This window comes from Myodes glareolus, chromosome 23, assembly GCF_982192425.1.
Source record: "Myodes glareolus chromosome 23, mMyoGla1.1, whole genome shotgun sequence".
In the NCBI taxonomy this organism is placed as follows: Eukaryota; Metazoa; Chordata; class Mammalia; order Rodentia; family Cricetidae; genus Myodes; species Myodes glareolus.
Genome location: NC_142048.1, coordinates 36,318,069 through 36,339,194, shown reverse-complemented (window position 1 = coordinate 36,339,194; position 21,126 = coordinate 36,318,069). Strand labels below are relative to the sequence as shown.

At 38.4% G+C, this 21,126-nt stretch overlaps 1 protein-coding gene across 1 annotated transcript in view; it reads right to left on the bottom strand.

The window, feature by feature from the left end:
* Positions 1-21,126, bottom strand: part of Dlc1 (DLC1 Rho GTPase activating protein) — a 360,174-nt gene that overhangs the window by 262,011 nt on the left and 77,037 nt on the right. Inside the window, exon 3 of the mRNA XM_048456595.3 lies at positions 2,234-2,383. Coding sequence (XP_048312552.3) covers positions 2,234-2,383 — 150 coding nt within the window. The remainder of the gene's footprint in view (positions 1-2,233; positions 2,384-21,126) is intronic.

The following is a 21,126-nucleotide window of genomic DNA, read 5'->3' as shown; positions in this document are numbered from 1 at the left end:
TACCGTGGTTTTCTATTTAATATATGGGGACTGAGAAATATTGGCTGGAGAGAGACAAGAGAGATTAAAATGTGTGCAAAATTATAACACATCACCCCGAAAAACTTAAAAAATATAAAGTATAAACCCAGCAGTGGTGGCGCATGCTTTCAATCCCAGCACTCGGGAGGCAGAGACAGGTGCATCTCTGTGAGTTTGAGGCCAGCATGGTCTACAAGTGCTAGTTCCAGGACAGGTTCCAAGACTACAGAGAAATCCTGTCTCAAAAAACCAATAGTAGTAGTAGTAATAATAATAATAATTAACCACTAAAACATACATCAGATACCATAAATAGCAAGGAGGTAACAAGTTCTAGGGCCTCATGAAAAATAAGATATTTCTGCCTTTAAAAGTGCTAGAGAAAAATGAGTGTGAAATTTTTGTCCTCTCTTCATACATCAATCAAATTAAAGCATCTCTTCCTGTAGGCTGTTAGGACATTGCTTTTACTGCATTTCTTCCACTTAGGTCCCCTGTCTATTTGCTAGAATGAAACTAGGTGCAAGCAACTAAGACAGCATTAGGGAGAGAAGAAATAGGGTTTTTTTCTAAATTGTTGCTTATATGCAATTCACTAAAAAGAAAATAAGTGCAATGAACCTTGAAGGATAAAAAATTCCTGATTACTAAAACTGAAAATTTCACTTTTATCAGCTTTCGAGATTGAAATCTAGTTTCATATCAATTGGATGATTGTTATGTTGGTTGTTGTTCTAGAGATATCAGCTTCTCATTGTAGCCTGGTTGAATGCTGTAGCCTGGATTGTGCCTGGCTGGGTTTATTTCTGTGCCAACTCTGGCACACGCAATCATCAACTTTTTACATCTTACTCATCTTGCAACATTATGGGGCATATGTTTGTTGACATATGTGGAACACACTGAGTACCATGCACATGGTGCTCCTCTACCTCAGAATCAATAGGAAAACTATATTAAGTAATAAACTAGTTACAAAAGAATTCTGCTTCACCAGGTCCTTAAACCTGCCTATGTGATATTCTACATTTTGTATCTCACTTAAATATCAATTTCTTGATTCAGTTCATTTATTATTGTGCAAAGCAAATCCTTGTTTAATAGAAAACAGATGCAGCTTAATTATAGTTAAACTCTATGCTATATATGCTAGGTCTACCCAAACCAAGCCATTTAACATGAAACTATTAATAAATATGTAAAGGGTAGAGTCAATTTTAGGATCTATTCTTTCTAAATTTTATATTGAGTTTTGGAATCACATTGGCGCATCTGTCATATAAACTTAATGGGATAAAATTCTCATGTTTTTTCTAATTATTTTTCAGAGTATATTTTAGACTACAAAGAAGTCACCCTCGTGTGAATTATTTTTCACAGTATACACAAGTAGTTCACCTGTATCTATGTATCCATCTCCCATTCAACCACCCATCAAAACCCATCCACCTATTCTCCCATCCAACCCTTCATCCATCTACTCAACCATCCACCCGCCCAACCATCCACCCATCCATCCGCTCATCTGTCCATACAGAAAATACTTTTAAAACATGCTTTTTTCCCATGTAGTGTAAGATTATAGAGTAGGAATTTATGTCTTAGAAATAACTGGTCATAACTGGAAAAACTGGAAAAATTATTTATCCAGATAGACGTAGTATTTGTAATGATTGCATTATGTTGTTAAAGAATAGTAGATATAGTCATATTTGCAAACTACTACAACAAAGAGGGTTTAATCCCCAGGAAGCAGAGTTTCCTAAGGTCTGTGGACTCTCTGTGTGATGTACAGAAACCACTGAGTGATCTCAAGGGGGTTCTGTTTCATTTATCAGTAGATGCCATTATCAAAGATGTTTCACTAGTAAGAGAGACCATATGAGATAAGAGGAACTATTCTAACTGGGCTTGAAGGCCACAGACCTGTAATCCTAGCTTCTTGAGCAGCAAAGGCAGGAGGGTAGTAAGTTCAAGGTCGGTTGGGGCTATACAGTGAGTATAGCAATAGCCTGGCCAACATATTGAGTCCGTGTCTCAAAGTAGAAACAGGACTGATGATCTAGCGAAGTGGAAGCTTGCTTGCCTGGTGTGAGTCAGACCTGAGTGTCAGTCCCCAGTTTCTGGGGGAAAAAAAAGCTAAACAAACACTAATAACAAATAGCAAAACAGACACGGAGAGGCGCTACTCCACTAGGAGGAAGAGGCTCACCGGGACATGCCGGCGCAGGTTCGTCGGGGTGCTGGATGGGGAAGAGGCAGTGCTGAGAGCGTTCTCGATGTCTTGGTCTAGTTGGTCCAGTTTCATAATTAGCAGCACCATGGAGTCCAGCCGCGGCCTGTCTCGATCGTCCCTTGTGTCCTGAGGAACAGAACATGCTGTTACTGAATCTGAAAGGCCATTTTTTAAAAAAGAATAAAAGTTCCCTGTTCTTCATAGTGATAAAAAAAAAAAAAGCAACACTGGCTAATGGGCGGTCCTCTATTTGACAGGGAAGGGAGGGTCTCGGCAGGGTCATCAATGGGCCCTTCATGGAGGAGAGAGGCTCAGCTTGTGCATTTTACATGAATATTCAACACATAAAACAGAAGTAGAGTCACTACAAGTACATGCGCACATTTCCGACTTCCTAATAAACTATTATGGGGAGAATTGGCTTGTAGCAGTCCTTTTAGAGTACAAATGTATTATTTGTGATTCTAATAATTGTGAGTTTGTGCTTGTGAATGCATGTGACAGAATATTTGCACCACAATATCTTTTGACATATTGAAATACTCGGAGAAAGTGAAGTTAGGGAAGCCTTTGTCTCGTGTGTTGGATAGCTCTCTGCATGAAGCATGTATCTACTTCCGTTTCCAGCTATGGCAGGGCCAAGATTCCTTATAAATCTCTTTTAATTCTTCCACACACTTAAAAACAGGCTCATATGACAGTGCTCTCTCTCTCTCTCTCTCTCTCTCTCTCTCTCTCTCTCTCTCACACACACACACACACACACACACACACACACGCAAATGACTAGTGCTTTTTTATCTTAACTACTCGGGAATTTAGACATTTAGACATAGATTTGGAAAGAATTTGACTTGAACAGAAACTAAAGCTTCTATTGTCCTTAAAAAATTACTTAGACTTAACTCTGCAGTTCCTGTGTGGTCAAATGAAGTCAGTATCAGAATCCTCAATGTCCCGTGCTATGCAAAGAGTCTGGGCTGGGTAATAACAAAGAGACACTACACAACACAGGTACCTTCTTTAGAAGGACAGTTTATTGGGAGATACAATGGAGTTAGGTCCAGGTCTTTCAGCGTTAAGTATCATCTGTGACTCAGGCTGCCCATTTCCCATTTCTCTGTGAAACTTGTTTGAGAAGAATCAACTTTAAAAGGAGAGCTCATGGCCAAATGGAAGGGGGCAAAGCAAGGCTATAATGAGCCCCGGTTTTGTTTTGGCAACAATTATTACTAAATGATGGACATAATAAACGCGAGTCTGACTTTTTGTCTTCTTTGAGACCCTTCTCTTCTTTCCTCTCTCCTTTTACTCTTCTTCTCTCCTGTTACCTCTCCGTCCTTTCTTCTTCTCCCCTCTCATTTCCTTCCATCTCTTCTCCTCTCTCACTCTGTCTTTTAACTGTATGTGTGGTGTGTGTACTCGTTAACATGGATGAATACATACGTGTGTGAGGGTACATGTGTACGTGTGTGTAGCTAAGTATGGAAGCCTAAGATGGACACTGAATATCTTCCTCAGTGCCTCTTCACCTTTGTTTGTTGAGACCTGGTCTTTCACTGCACAGGAAACACAGCAATGTTGGTAGGCAGACTGGCTGATGAACCTTACGTGTCCATTGTCTCTGTATTCCTGACCTGGGGTTACAGAATTTTGCTGCCACTCCTGGTTTTTACATGCTCTGGGGATCAAAACCCTGGTTCCCAGGTTCATGTGGTTGGCACTGTTTACCAACGGAGCCACCTTTCAAGCCCCAGGCATTGATTTTAGTCCCTCTACATTTCTTAGCTCCTCCCAGGACCAGGGATGCCATGGGTTAATCTAATTCTGTAGGCATATTTCTCAAACAAGAATCTGATTTTGTTGGTATATTTATTTAAAAGCCAAAATAAATTGTTTTTGATACAGAGCACACTCTTTATGGGTTAAATGAATGTTTTATTAACTTAGATTTATCCAAGAGTCTCCTTGAGTTCTTTTCTAGTTACAGTGATAAGTTGACAAGGGCGATTGAGGGGAGAAATGGTTCATTTTCGTTTACAATCCACGGCAGAAGGAAGTCAAGGCATCAGGACTCTGAAGCATATAGTCATATACACCCACAGTCAAGAACAGAGGGTGGTCAATTAGTGCACACATGCCAGTGATCAGAGTACTTTCTTTACTATTACACAGTCTAGGACCTTTGCCTAGGGAATGCTGCTACCCATGGTGGGCATGTCTTCTTGTCTCAATGAGACAAGATGATCTCCCACACATATGTCCAGAGTCCCTTCTTTCAGGTGGGTTTTGTCAAATTAATGGTTTGTAAACCATCACGTGAGCTAGTATTAGATAAATCATTTGTTCGTTTTTCTTCATTCTTGAGAATGTTATACACAATAAAATATGATCTCATCCAAATCCATTCCCCATATTATCCACAGCACTTCCCATTACCAATGTCATACATTTCTGTTTATTTTTCCTTGTTTTGAGACAAGGTCTCATTATGTAGCCCTGTCTGGTCTGGAACTCGAAAACCCACCTGTGTTTGCATTCCTAGGAGAGTAATAGGATTAAGGGTGTGTGCAGTCTTGCTCTTTTTATTAATTTTTAATTTTATTTTTTGATAATGGACTCAGTCAAGTTACTGACACCCATATACACATGGGTGTAGGGCCAACCAAAGCTAGATAAGCTATTTTTGAAAACAAATTTTCCTTAGTTTAAAAGCTTAATATGACATAAAAAGGCTACTTCTTTTTTCCCATAAAAACAGATTAACTTTGAAATTAAACTGAGATTTTTTTGGAATCTACTAATTTATTCTGGAAATCATGCAGCTCTTATAATTTGATTTAGTCTCGTTATCCCTTTCTTGAGAAACATTTAATGACTGATAAAAAAATCACCAATTTTTTATTGAGTTTAAAAGTATCCATATTTGCAAGAAAGAAATCTTAACATTTATATTTTTTATTCAATAATAATATAGAACTTTGTTATATGCAAAGCAGTTATTTTAACAGTGAAATCCTGTTTATAACCTGAAATAATATTCTGGAAATATTTCAGATCATCGCATCAAATTTACCTACAAGTTCTCAAAAAAAAAAGAAAAGAAAAAAAAGGAAAAGTCTTACTACAGAGTCATCCAATCCCTTAATTACTGTTCAGATTTATTTCTTATATATTTTCCTTCTATTTTGAACCAAAGGTAGATTTGGGAAGGTGAAGATTTGTGCATCTCTGTGTCCATATGTGGCTTTCATTGGCGGTCATTCATATCTCAGTTGTAATATTCTCAAGGACAGAGATTCAAGTTTTCTACCTAGCAGAAATGGAATTAAGTTATACACCACAGAAGCAACACAATTTCAGGAAAGGTGGTGAGATCAATACAGCCAAGATATACTAACACGCAAGCCTTGGAAAATAAGAGCTGATATCTTTTCCAGCTACTAAGTTAAAGTTGGATCCAGGAGCACATCCGCAACCCAACAGCGATGGTCTCAGAAACAATTTGTCTTTGAATGAACTGGACACTGAGATTATACTCTAAAAATATGTTCTATATTCATTGGCTGAGCATCAAATTATTTCAGTGATCTGCCCAAAGGATTAAACCAAACAGCCTTGCCCTCTGATATTCTCTTAGACAATGAGTCCCATTTCTTTCCTCTCTCCTCCATGCATACCTCCTCACTCACCATCCATTACTGTCATTCTGAAATGTCAGGAGCTTTTATGCCACGCATACATAAAACCTCCCCAAAATAGAGTGATTAAAAATCCAATGCTTTGTATAAATATCCTTATACTTAATTTTAAAGCTCAAATTTTAATGTCTCACGAAGCTCTGCTTTTTCATATATCCAGGGCCAGACTCCAGCAAATAGTTTATGCCTGAAAATACAAGAGTGCATTGAGGATTCTGGACTTTTTCATGTCTTTAATTGAGATTTAACTTCATTCCTTTACTATTGTCCATGAAGAAGAATTTTATTACATTAAATTATTTACTCATGAGTCCAGGATTTCTATACCTTCACTCCCTCAATTCAAGGCCAATGTGATAAATTTGCCTCCACACATCTATCTTTTCTTTTTTATTATCATTACAGCTGTTTTAAGTCAGACATCACTAAAGGGACTGAATATCCATCGGCAGAGAAGAGAAGACTCCTGTTGTCCTGAATGTTTTAATCAGCCCCAGGGACATGAAAATCAGCAGATTCATAAATAGTTTTAAGTAGAAACTCATGTAGGAATTTAACAATAGGATAGCGAAATAAATAACTATGGTGTTCCTGTCCACATGTATATGTCTATAATATATTGATATATACTTAGAATATAAAATGTTAACTAGCATACAATGTATTAATTAATATGATATATTAATATATAATATATAATTTATTAGTATAGTATATTAGAGTCAGGAAAATGTTTTCTGTGGAAATTGAGAGTCAAACCAGAGTGGGAAGAGGAGAAGATGATAGGGGCAAAGACAGAGACAGATGATGGAGGGGACGGGGGCGGTGGAGGGACAGGGCAGCGTGAGGGAAGGCAGTGGAGAGACAGGAAGACAGCGCTCCAAGTGGAAGGAAGAGGCAGTGGTAGCGAGACTGCAGTGAAACTGGTCAATGACAAGACCAGGGTTGGGAGGGCAGAGGTAAGGAAGGAATGGGGCAAGGGGCATCATATGAATCAGATTCTGTTTGGAAGGCCATTGCAAAGAGGGAACTTACTCTGTGCAGGGAAGGTCACCATGGACACATGGGGAGTGATTTTATAAATGCCTTGCTTTCTTTTCAAATATAGCCAAAGAAAGGTGTTTGAAATTTCAAGCACACTTGCTACCCAGCTATGTCACATGATCAATAAGTGCCTTTATTCTAAGGTCTGTCTCCTAGTTCTAACCTTCTTATGCTGAGGTCTGAACTGCATACATGGTATATAGATTATGAAGAGATGACAGCTATTTATAAGAAAACACACATATTTTAAATTTCAATGTAAAAAAATAAGACCAGCAGCTAACAAGGAGGGCTTCAGGAGATTAAAAAACAGAAACAACCATGTGGAGAGACAGTTCACAGAATGATGTATAATCTTTGCCATCTGTCTCTCTCTCTCTCTCTCTCTCTCTCTCTCTCTCTCTCTCTCTGTATGTATGTATGTATGTATCTATGTATGTATGTATGTATTTATGTATGTATGTATGTATCTATCTATCTATCTAACTATCTATCATCTATCTATCTTTATTATAGAATACACAAAGAAGCTAAAAACTAAACAAAATGAAAACAAATATTCCAATAAAATAGTGGGCTATGGAACTAAACACAGAGTTCACAAAAGAAGAGACGTAAATGACTAGTAAACATTTTTTAAAAAAGGGTTCAGCATGCTCAGTTATTATAGACATACAAATTAAAACTACCAGGGTCTATCTAACCCTAATCAGTGTGGCTATCATCAAGAAAACAAATGACATCGAATTCTGGTGAGGGTTTGGAGGAAATGATCCCCTTATTCACTGTAAGTGGGGGTGTGAATTAATTCTGCCGCTGTAGATCATGGTGGAGATTTCTCAAAAAGCGTAAACTAAAGCACCCATCTGACTCAGCTATATCATTTCTGTCATACACCCAAAGGACTTTACATCCTACTTCAGAGATACCGCATACTGTATACCTGTTGCTACTCTAATTTACTAGAGAATGAGAATGAGAATGGTACAGGCTGGGAAACAGAAATGGGTCAAACAAGAGACAAAAGAAGCTTTGGGGCAGAGAGGAGAGCAATAAAACCTGTAAAAGTGGAAGCAGCAATACTAGGAGTAGAGAGACATAGAAGAGATGGGGACAAAGAATGGGGGAGGAGGGGAGGTTTCAAGGAAGAGTAAGTGTAAAGAAAATGACACAAAGAAACCTGCAACTTTTTGATTTATAAAGAGAGCAATGTAGTTTCTATTCTTTAGGCAGTGATGGACACAGAGTGTATGTTGGTAAATCTGGAGCAACTGGTTTTTCAGGTTAAAAAATCAAGTGCCCATTTGCCGCATTTGTTTCTCTATAGTGTAACATTCTCCGGACTGATTCCCCTCTATCATCTAGACATGACCAGAGGCAGAGCTGAAGGAGGAGGAGACAGAAACCCGCTCTTATGAGCTGGTGGATTGATTGGGTCTGCAGGAAAAGAGGCTGGGGACCAGCAGGAGGTCTGGAGTATTGAAAGAAAATATTGATGGTTAAACCAGTGGGACTTAAAGTTTAGGCAACCTACAGGAATTGAAATAATACCTTTAATTTATTTTTATTTTGTGTACCTGTTTTCCATAACAATTGCTCCTGTTGCCAAGGGAAATACAGTAATACAACTTTCTTAATTATTCTCCTCCCTCCAAGTCTGCCTGCCTTGCTTTATCTGTTGTTTGTAAAGTCCTTTATGCTTCATTCTAGCAATGTTTTATATTTATACTTTTTATTAAGTCAAAGTATAATGCTGGAATGTGGAAACACAGAACCCTTGACATCATTTTGTCTGAGTTTTCACCCAGTAATCATTCAGTGTAAGTTGGCAAGGTTACATTGTGTGCTATTTACTTTTCTAAGTAAATAGGTTTTCTAAGACGCAATCTATTTCACACTTAGGCAGGTAAAATTTTGGGGACATTGTAGAGGTGATCGTTATCCTTTTCTAATGTCCTAGGTTCTTCCTCTAGACCAATGATTCTCAACCATCCTAATGCTGCAACCCTTTAATACAGTTCCTCATGTTGTGGTCACCCCCAAACCATAACCTTATTTTCATTGCTACTTCATAACTTTAATCTTGCTAGTCATGAATCGTAATGTAACTATTTTTTTTTTTTTTTGAGATAGATGGATGCCAAGAGTCTTGCAATGCACTGGTTAAGAAACTTTGCCCTAGGTTGAGGCAGAATAAGTATTAAATATCCCATGAAGCTATCTTTCAAATATTTGGAGAATTCTGCCGTTTTATACTTCTTCTAGGTGAAATTTCCACTGTCTCCTTTATTGAGTCAGAAGAGTGTTGCGAATCAAGTCCACTGTGAAGAGCATGCCAAGGCAGGCTTTACCAGTGAGCTGGACTCTCATTCCTTGCTTCCTGAAGTCATTTCTCATAGGACATATTTTCAAATTATCTCACTATTTCTGTTTACTCTTCTGTGAATATGAATAATTCTGTCAATGATCCAGTTCATGATTGGTGCCCAGAATTAAATATATTGCCATATGTGTTCTGTGGCCATGGGGACAGGCAAGGGCTATCATATATCCTCAGTAGTGTAGGACCTAGGGCATGTTCAGAACATACATATGCATGGAAATGCACAGTGGTTTTTTTTTTTTTTTGCCCATGAGGACAAAGTACTTATCTGCTTGCACTGAACTGTAGTCACGAGTGTGGTGTATGTCCCCTTACCCCAGTCCATACCGAGGAAGGACAGAAATAGAAACATCCTCTTGTCTTGAGACCGTAACCAGTTATTGGCAAAGTGTAGATACTGTTTGCTGTTGCTATAGAGGTTTTAGTTATAGCTCCTTCAGACACAGGCCAGTAGAGACCAAAGATCAGATGAGGACAGAACTTCTACTCAATACAAATTTTTGTCCATGATGAAAATGATGCTCTTTATTTATGCTGGAAGAGACACTTAGCCTGTGGGCAGTGAGGATACTTTGATTGTGATGGCGTCTGGGAGGATACAAGTCTCCCAGAGGCCCCTGAACTGGTTAGGTTTAACCGAGAGAGATCTCCCTGATGTTTTCCTTCTCCCCAGGGAAGACAACCCTGTTGCTTCCTTCCCCAAATGCTCTTCATTAAACAGCAGAACTGAGAGCGTTCACACATGGTGGTAGGCAGGAGGTACCCACTGCCAGACATCATACAGACTGAAGACAATATAAAGTCCAGAGAAAAATGTCTCCTCTAGCCAACACTGGCTCTGTTCTAATGCCAAGCATGTGGAAGAGGACAAAAAAAATTCAAGAAAACAGCCGACGCTTCCAAATCATGGTCTTTTGGCAGAGCAGATTCAACACTGACTGAATGCATAGCTTGTCAGGGAGCCTCAGCCTCCTGTAGATAGCCATAATCAATGCAAGACTGGGCCAGGAATAGAACCACGACTTCCTGATTCTGAATTCAAGGCGCTGGCCCAGACACTGTCTTCAGTTCGGCGTGCCTCTTCCTGGCTCTTCTGGGCCAGTGATCCTCCTTGCTCCCCCATAAAAGAAAGGGACCTTTCAGCTATAGTCTTGGCTCCTTTTCACCCTCAACTATTTGATCTGCGGCCAGCTGGAGTAGTATGGAATCTCATATGAGTGTTATACATTTCATTTGATAATAAATCCCTCTTTCTAGACTTTCCTTTCTTAAAATAATATCCTGTTTAAAGAACTAGAAAGTCATTTAATCCTGCTTGATTTCTTTCCTTTTGGGAGTAATGAAGACTTTCATATGAAATGACAGTCAGAAGTTGGAGATAATGTAATTCCCCTCTGTCAGCATTTCCAGGCAAGTTAAGAATGACAACTTTAATTTTCACTCTGTTTTTTAATAGGAAATGTTGGTCAACTTCGAGGAAGTAAAATGAAACCCTTCCTCCTTGCCAGGCATACACTGTTCAATCTCCTGTTCTTGGTGTAATGTCTTTAACAACTTACGTGCCAATATTGTGATAACAGGTGGTAGAAGACAGACAACTTTGTCATTTAAAGTTGCCAGATGGAAACTAGGAGTGACAGTATAGTCTGGAGTCCAAGCACCTAGAAAGCCATGACAGATGGGTCTACAGTTTGGAGCCACACTGGGCTGCAAGTTCAGCCACAACTAGGGTAGCATAGTAAGAATCTGTCATGAAGAACTCAATTCAACCAGCCAACCAGCCAGCCAGCCAGCCAGCCAGCCAGCCAGCCAGCCAGCCAACCAACCAACCAACCAACTAACAAACCAACCAGCCAACCCACCATCCAGTTCTTTAAACTGGGATTAATGGTGTGTGTTACCGTAACCTGGTTTGTAAGGCTAATCAGTGGGAGTCTTTTACTCCCAGATCTTCAGGCAAGCTTTATTTATTAAAATACAATTGAAAGTCACTACAAGCCCTGAAAATTTCTACCTGCTCTCAGAGTACAGACAAGGCCAAGCAAGAAATTCTTGTTTTACCAGATCCACAGTTGTATTTACTACATGTGCTGGTGAAGACTGCTGTAGATTACACAGACCTTCTGACAAAAATGAGGACAGTTGGAATGAGATTCTAATTCAGAAGAATTCTATAATGAGAAATCTATGAACCCTCATAATAATACATTAAAAGTAAAAGGAAAACAAACAAATGTCAGATTGAGTATTTGTAGCTTTCCAAAGCTGCTTTAAAACCACCTGCTAATGATTAAAAACAGAAAAAAAATGTTAAAAGCTGCCCTCACTAACAAGGACTTAGAAGGCAATGTCCTTAACTTGAGTAAGATGCTGCCTCTTAGGGAAGCGTTGAGGCTGATGTTGAAGCAAGGAAATATTTCTATAAAATTGAGCAAAGTAGGAATACTTGCTATCACACGGGTAGAGAGCATGGCGACTGATAGCCTGGCCCTTGCATCAGTACAACAACAAAACAAAATGCTTATGGTGCAAAGAAAGAGGGCTTTTGCCCTGCAAACCCTGGAGAATAAATAGCCTGATACCCTGACAATCCATTGCTACCAATCAAAGAATTCAGCTCCCAATGATAAACCTAAGAACGTGCGTGTTCTCTGCTAAAAGTCATTTACAACTGGGGTGGAAAAAAAAAGAAAAGGGAAAAAGAAAATCAATCCAGCACCCAAGCTCTGGAAAGCAACTGGATTAGAAAGGAAAGTCAGCAGTTCCTGGAAACCAAAAACCATGAGAACTGTCGCTGATGGCTAAAGAGAAAACTGAGCAGACGGAAGGAGGGACCTTTCTCAGGAGGGGAGGTTGGCAGCATACTTTTCAACTTGTTTCTTATAGCTGCATTGCTCCCGCAGTGGAATGTCAGCCCTGCATGGAGGTATCAGCACCCGACCTCCCTTAAGTAGTCCAAGAGCCACGGAACAGTAGTCTGCCCAACTCAGCATACATTAATGTTTGTTGAATGAAAAGATAAAGTATTCACTTTATTTGAATTAATTTATGAGCCCATTAATTCACAGAGTCCAAGGGTGGGGTCGGGGGAAGAGAAACAAGACTTTTGTGGATTAATAAATTACTTTGTATGGTTATGGGCCAAGGCCAGTTCAGGCACCCTCTCCTCTGCTGTCCAGGGAACCATCTGGGGACCTCTCCTTGGACCTGGGAACCCCTCTAGAATCAAGTCTCTTGTAAACCCTAAACTGGCTCCCTTAGTTGAGATATATACTTCCCGGCTCCCATACTGATGAATATTTTGTGTATCACCTTAGAACCTTCATCTGGCAATGGATGGAGATAGAGACAGAGACCCACATTGGAACACTGGATTAACTCCCTAGGTCCAAATGAGAAGCAGAAGGAGGGAGAACGTGAGCAAGGAAGGCAGGATCAGAGGGAACCTTCATCCGATGATAGATGGAAATTGAGACAGAGACCCACATTGGAGCACTAGACTGAGCCCCCAAGGTCCAAATGAGGAGCAGAAGAAGGGAGAACATGAACAAGGAAGGCAGGACCGTGAGGAGTGCGTTCACCCACTGATACAAGGACTGATCTAATGAGAGCTCACCAAGGCCAGCTGGACTGGGACTGAACGAGCATGTGATCAAACCGGATTCTCTGAATGTGGCTGACATGGGGGCTGTCTGAGAAGCCATTGAAAATGGCACTGGGACTTGTTTCCTCTGCATGTACTGGATTTTTGGGATCCTAGTCTGTTTGGATGCTCACCTTCCTAGACCTGGAGGGAGGGGGGAGGAACTTGAACTTCCCACAGGGCAGGAAACCCTGACTGCTCTTAGGACTGGAGAGGGAGGAGGAAAGGGAGTGGGGGGAGTGGGAGGGTATTGGGAGGAGGGGCGGAAGTAGAAACTTTTATAAATTAATAAAAAATTACTTTGTAAAGCTAATTTTAAAAATTTTTAAATATTTTATAACTTTTACTTGTGTGTTTTTTTCTTTCTTTCTTTTTTTTTTTAGAATGTATGGATGTGTTTCACTTGCCTGTTTGGTGCCCTTGAATGTCAGAAGAAGTTGTTGGATCCCCTAAAGCTGGACTAGTGGAGTTGTGAGCCTCCATGTGGGTGCTGGGAGTCAAACACAGGTCCTCTGGAAGAATAACAAGTCCTCTTAATGGCTAAGCCATTCCTCTAGACTCTGTAAAGCTAATTTTCAGAAACCCAAAAACCAAACTGGAAAGCTACCCATCCTGAGTGCTGTATATGCGGAGTTGGAGAGGGGGCAGAGAATCTATACGATTTCTTGAATTGTTTGAAATTCCTACAATAAATATGTAATCACTACTGTTCAAAAAAAGTGTTGTTGAACAACAAAAATTTATTAAGGACAAATTTAAAATTTATCATGTCAACTTACCTAAATAACAGTAGTAAGTTCTTTTCTGTAGCACGTATTATTTTAGCAAGGAGTTTATATGGAGTTAGTCTACATGGGTGTGAGAATGGTAAATGCTCCTCAAATTTGGCAATAGGTTGCCAAGTAAAAAGTCCAGGACCAGTTATGGGCCACTTTCCCTAATATTGTTGATCAGGGAGAGAATCTCAGAGATACCTAAAATGATACAGGCTATTAATATTGTTATTGGTTGTCCACCAAAACTTTATGGTTAAAACTCAATTGCTGAAGACACCACACACTTTGATCTCAAGTTATGGAGTAATGACGCCGTTACTGATGAGGAAGCGTCCTTCCTGGTGGCTAGTTTTTTAGTACCAGAAGGTGCTATGCAAGCCACTGGGAGAAAATAGTCATTAACAGCCTTATCCAGCTGTGACCATCCAGTCGTGCAGGAGGAGTAGCAGGAAGGTCATTGTTTGAAGTTCACTCCATATGTGAGAACTCATGCCTAGGACAATAAACCTTGCTAAGTACTCTTTACACATACAGAAAACACAACACTGTAGTCAGATGCAGTGGGTCATAAAAAATTAACAGTGTTGCAGGAGGCCACTTGTTTGTTCCCGGCTGCTCAGCCTCATAACCACACAGATATTATATTAATTACAACATTGCTTGATCTATTATCTTATGTGTATTTCTAGCTTACTCTTACATCTTTATTCAATCCATTTCTATTAATCTATTAATCTGTGCATGTCTCATCTGTTCCCAGTGGCTACAAGGCATCTTCTGACTCCGCCTTCTTTCTCCCAGCATTCAGTTTAGTTTTCCCTGCCTACTTTTGTTCTGCCCTGCTAAAGGTCCAAAGCAGTTTCTTTATTAATCAGTGGTAATCACAGCACATGGAGGGAAATCCCACATCATACCAGGGCAGAAGGTTTGTGGGAAAATGTAGAGGCAAGATGTCTGGGAGTAGCAAGATGAGGGTGAGGGATAGATGGGAACAAAATACATTGTATTCGTGTAGAAATTCTGAAAGAATAAACACATATTTTTAGAACAACCAATACCAAAAGGAAAAAATTTCTCTAAATTTTTTCCTATAGCTGCATAACACTCTTCATCCCTTGTCCCCAAAGTCCCTTTCCTATCTTTTCCTTTAAAATCTTGAGTGATTTAAAATACTTTTTGACATGTACCTTTATTGATACTCTCTGAAGCTTTTGAAATAATGATTGAAAATCCTCATTGAAATGAGCAGGTGCCCTCATGTCTGATGACCTGGACTTTGACGGACATCTATTTTGTGTGTCATCGTCCTCAGTGTATTGCTTCCTGACTGCACTGAGCTGAAGTGTGTCCTTTTGCTCCTTCTGTTGCTTATAGTTTTTCCTCACAAATTGCATCCATATTTTTAAATATTTGCCTTGGAATCTTTTTAGCTCAAAGGCATGAAAGGAATATGGTTGTGGCATTGCCTTTCTATTATAAACCCCAGTGCCATTTGGTGAGAAGTGAGTGACAAAATCGAACACTGTCTGGGAAAGTAAGGTGTAGAGATCAGTAGATGAGGATATAACACATCACTCTGAAGAGTCCGCATTTGTAACTTTAAGGGTAACGTCCAAAAGACTGGATGGATGGCATGTTAATAGACTAAGAGAAATATTCTCATCGGATGATATGTATTTTTAAACCAAATGATAGCTCGTGCCATGCAACATCATTTAGTGGAACTTAAAACATTTAACCAAATAATAAGCTAAGGAAATACATTTCAAAGTTTTGAGATAAAATTGAAGAACTTGCTATGAAAAACTCTCTCTCTCTCTCTCTCTCTCTCTCTCTCTCTCTCTCTCTTTCTTTATCTCTCTCCATACACACACAGAGAAAACTGGCTTCTTGTTAAATATATAAAAGACATTCCAAAGCATCTGTGAATGCTAAGAAAACAAAAATCAAGTATTACTTGATGTGATTTAATATCAAAATAGAAAAACCTAAAACATACATAAAAGACGCATTTTACCGAATGAAGGAATCAAAATACAAATATTTAAGGTAATTCCAAATAGTTGTTTCCTTTGGGAGTAGAGAGAAGCGGGATCGCATGCTAAACTAGCCCAGAAACTTCATCTCACGATGAAATCAAAACAATCCAGACCAAAATTCAGACCAAGTCTTTTACAAACGTAAGTCATTATTCAGATGCATAGCCTCAAATGCTGGGCAAATAGGTGCCTGCTCTGTGGTGCTCTGCACATTGCAGTACATTTAACAATCTTAAAATGATTAACTAATTACCAGTTTATGAATGAGATGTAGATTCTTGGGTCCCATGCTAGAAATTCTGGATGGATATTTTAGGGGATGGAATCTGGGAATATACTCTTAATAAATCGCAGAGGCATTCCCATGAAGAACATCTCGAAAAATTTATTTCTTCACTCTTTCATTATTACTTTCTTTCCTTGTGCTGGGGCCTCAAAAATGCCAGGTGGCTCCCTACCACTGAGACACACTCCCAGCTGTATTTTCACTTTTTTGTGTGTGTGTGCCATTTAATCTACCACATGTTGAAGTTCAGTTTCTGAATCTGCTAAACTGTTGACAATGCTCGAAAAGGAAATGGGTTTTCTTTGACACTCAGGTTTCTCTCTGAACAGTCAGGTGGTCATTAGCTATTTTAGACCTAATGTTTTTAAATAGACTGACCAGTACTATAGTGAAGAATTATGGTGGGTATGTAAGAAAAGAGGGCCCATAGAACACACTGATGACCACCCATGAGCAACTATTTCCCTTTCTGCGGTCTTCCCATTGTTCTAAAAATTTATTTGGATTTTCTTACATTCACACAAATAGGAAGAAAGGAGAGAGCAGGGAGAAAATGTGGGCCACATATGTTAGCATAGGTCTAATTTTTACCTCTAGCCTCCACACATTCAGCATATACATGTACACATATGTACAAAAAGTTCTAAGAGGAAGAGGTGAAGGGGGTGAAGGAGGGAGCAAGAGGGGAGGAGTCCGAGAAAGAAAGGGGAAGAAGACATAAACATAATGTCAAATCACAAACGGATATATGAGCATTATTAACATGTCACAGACAGGCTAATGTGCTTGATTTCAGGCCATGTATCTTTCTAGTTCCTACCCAGGTGGCTTCATGTTGTAGGAGAACACTACACTTGCATATTTGAGAAAGACAATTCACCCTAATTTGAGCTCTTATTTGCTTTTTGTTTTCTGAGAAAGCTGGGAGGATCTTTCTAGCGTGGACTAATAACAAAATGAATTCCCATTGTGGTTCTCATTTCCAGTTAAGTGATCTTTTATTTATTAACAATGAAAAAAAAAACACCACTTCCAAAAACAATGACAATTTGTCCCAGGACTCTTATCATTTATCTATGATTTGTCATTTATTTTTACATATCTATTTCTTTCAGCAAACTTTTTTGATGATTACTAATCAAATGAACTCATTTATCTACAGCACTAAGCTTTTCATTCGCTTTGCCTCCAGATCAATTTTTCAAGTCATTTCAGAAGCCACTGGGTTGGAATACAGAGAACAAGATCCAATATTATTTTTGATTAATGAATAATAAGTTTATAAGTTTCAATATCTAATAAGCATCTAGATAATGTCAAGTAATCTATAAAAATCAAAATTTCTACGAAAGAAAGCATAAACTGTTGCGATGTACCTTTCACTTCTGGATGGTAAAGAATGTTTTGCATTCACCTGCTGTTGGCCAGAAAAAGGGCATTCATTGTGTGTATCTGTATAGCACTCTGCTAAAAACACAGAAACAATCTTTATGGTATAATATGTTTTGATAAAAATGTCTTTTTGCTTGTGAAATATTGAACTTATCCCTCCTTAAGGTCTCTGAGATCGTTAAGATGCACTTGTACATAATGAAATCAAAAAATGTTTTCGCCTTTTTCTTGTACATACTGAAATCAAAAAATGTTTTCCTTTTTTGTTGTTGTTGCTTTTGTTTTATTTTTCAATGTGGTAGGAACTCTTAACCCAAAGTTCTGCCTAGGCATTTCTTTAGCCCATGAGAGGGAACTTTGCTCTTCTCTGCTCATGTATCTTGGTTGTTTCCCAGGCTCGTAAATAGAAAATTTCTTTTCTATCCAGAAGTAAAAATTTCATAGCAGTAGCTTATGCTTCTTTATGTAGAAATTTTGATTTTCATAGATTACTAGACATTAACTGGATGCTTATTAAATATTTGAATTTAAAAATTTATTGTTAGTTAATCAACAATAATTTTGTTTTGAGGCCCAGTGACTTCTGAAATAGACTTTAAAAACTGTTCAGGGGGAATCATGTATGAAAAGTTTAATAATGTAAAGCAGGTGATTTCTTCTTTTGATTGATAATAATCAAAAATAATGTGCTGAAACAAGTGAATATGTAAAAAAAATAAATAATAAGTTTCCTGGAGTAAAATGTCATTGATTTTTGAAAGTGGTGACTTTTTTCATTATTATAAAGAAAAGATCATTTAGCCAGAAATGAAGATCATGACAATCAATCATGGATTAATTATCAGTTCAAGATAGAAAGACTCATCCAGTTTTCTCAGAAAACATAGGCTTTGTGCCCATGAAAGGAAATGCAAGTGATTAACAGCACAGTCTCCTGTGCAGTTGAGTGCTATATGTTATCTGTGCTGGTGGCAGTCCTTATAAGCTATCATTTACATATGTACAAATCGACAGATGACTGACAAGTGATATGAGTTAGAGAACTTAAGAAGAGTATTATATGGCATTTTAACACAAACCCAGGATGCAGGTGTCTTTGGAATAATGTTTTGTTGTGTTTACATAGAGTATATGTTTAATGGAGGTTGAATTAATGCATAAAAATAGCATCCTATATTTTCACAAGATGGGGCATAAAACAGAATACAGAATCTCTTATGAAATATTGCTTAGTGACAAAAATTCTATTATTTTCAATGCTTAGTTATGAAAGACACAGATCATAAAGTAAATCAGAACAAGAAGAATTTCAGATTATGTTATTTTTTGAGCTAATGGAAAAATGTTCTAAGATTAGTGATATTAGGAGTAGGTGACTTCCTAGGTTTCTTTTTGATTCTTAAAGATTTATGGATTTCTTTATCTATTTTTACTTATTCACAAGGATGTGTGCGAGCCAGTGTAAATGCATGAGTACATGACTGTGTATGGGACATTTTATATCTAAACAATTACAGATGTGTTAAACGTACATCAATGTCAACTTACATTGTTGTCAATTTTAGACATTTTCTGCTTAGAATGGGTTAATCAGGAGGGAACTCTATTGTAAACTGAATACATACAAGGCAGTTGAATTGACTTTTACAAGTGTGCCTCTCCTCCTCTCCTCACCCAACTTGTTACTTAGATTTATCTGTCTGTCTGTCTGTCTGTCTATCTATCTATCTATCTATCTATCTATCTATCTATCTATCTATCTATCTATCTATCTATCTATCTATCTATTTACCTACCTATCTACCTACCATATCTGTCTGTCTATCTATCTATCTATCTATCTATCTATCTATCTATCTATCTATCTATCTATCTATCTATCTATCTATCTATCTATCTATCTATCTACCTACCATATCTATCTATCTCTCTATCTCTCTATCTATCTCTATGTCTCTTTCTGTGCATGTTTGTGAATCAAAATTTCAATTTTTTTTATGGAGAAATTCATACCATGCTATTTCCACTGTATGGTTCAGGATAAACCTAAATTTGTCATTTAAGCAATTGGCAGAAGTAGATTCACAGCATTAGCTGTGAGTGGCCTTTGATTTATCTGATAAAGTTTCACCTCAGCATTCTTTATAGATAGTCATTGAGTCTTTGTGCTGTAGAAAACATTAATGCTAACTCGCAGACACACAGACACAGACACACACACACACACACACACACACACACACACACACACACACACAAATTCCTAGGCATTTCCTCACCATTCTCTGACTACTTACACAGAAATGGCATTTTTACACAACTTATGCTTTGTTATCTGCCATTCTTTTATTTAATAAAATTCGATTTTGCCAGAGATTATTTGTTGATGACTGACGGGTCAAATAAACTGGGCAGTGGTGGCACACGCCTTTAATCCCAGCACTCGGGAGGCAGAGGCAGGGGGATCTCTGTGAGTTCGAGGCCAGCCTGATCTACAGAGCAAATTCCAGGACAGGCTTTAAAGCTACACAGAGAAACTCTGTCTCAAGGGGGAAAAAAAAGAAAAATAAAAAGAAAGGTCAAATAATTTAGAACACACAGAGCTTCAGTGGAACCTGTTGCTGTTGCTACTAACAAATAATTGAAAATTCATGTTCTTCTGTTTCAAGGAAGTTAAAAGAAGAACTGGGTATTTTTATACTGAATGTCTCCGTGTGGACTGGAAGTGTTGATCCGTTACAGACTTAGAAAATCCATCCAAGGGGAAAAAAAGAATTATGATTTCACTATTTGAAAGATTCTGTTATGTGCTGAGCAAAATATAATCCAAATGTGAATTTTACTACTGCTACATAAATAGAAAGTAAATTAAACAATCCCAAGCAGTGTCTTTCTTTTATTTAGTAGAGTCTTAAGAGGATGCTTCCTTCTGTAATTTTAAATAGAAACACAACAGGATTATCCTCACAGACAGTTCTCAAAAACTTGGAAATTAAAAATAAAACAGGACAATTCATGGTCCTGCCTGGGAAGAAAGGGAAACGGTAAGGTTCGAGTCCGCTCTCCATGGTTTGACTTTGTTCTCTGTGCTCTTTGGTCAGGCACTGGTGACCGAACAACACTGTCCCTGTACTTAGCCTTGTACCATACCAGTGCATATGGGATGTAAGTGGCTGTAAACACCATCACATGAATTAATTGCTAACTTCAATCAGGGATAATTCTGTATTTTTTTTTCACATACAATGTCTCCAAGAACACTGTTTTAAAAAATCCTCTAAATATTCAGGGCATGTTTCTCCTCCTAAGTTCCTAGAACATAATGTGCAGAGAGAGAAGGGTCCGTCACTATCTCTCAGGGAAATAAGCAAGCAGCACAGATGCACGCGTCAAGATGCCGTTTCCCACACTCTCCACGGCTCCTCTTGAGCACAGGAAGGAAAAGAAAAAAATCCTCTGAAAAATTAACCACATGTTAGTACTGAAACTCTGCCAGCAAAGCAGTCAGCTCAGGGATTTGTTTCAAACCAATACTGATGGGGGCTTTGGGTGGGGGATGGGAGAAGGGTGCATCCCATTCTCAGATCACAGAAGGTAGAATCGGA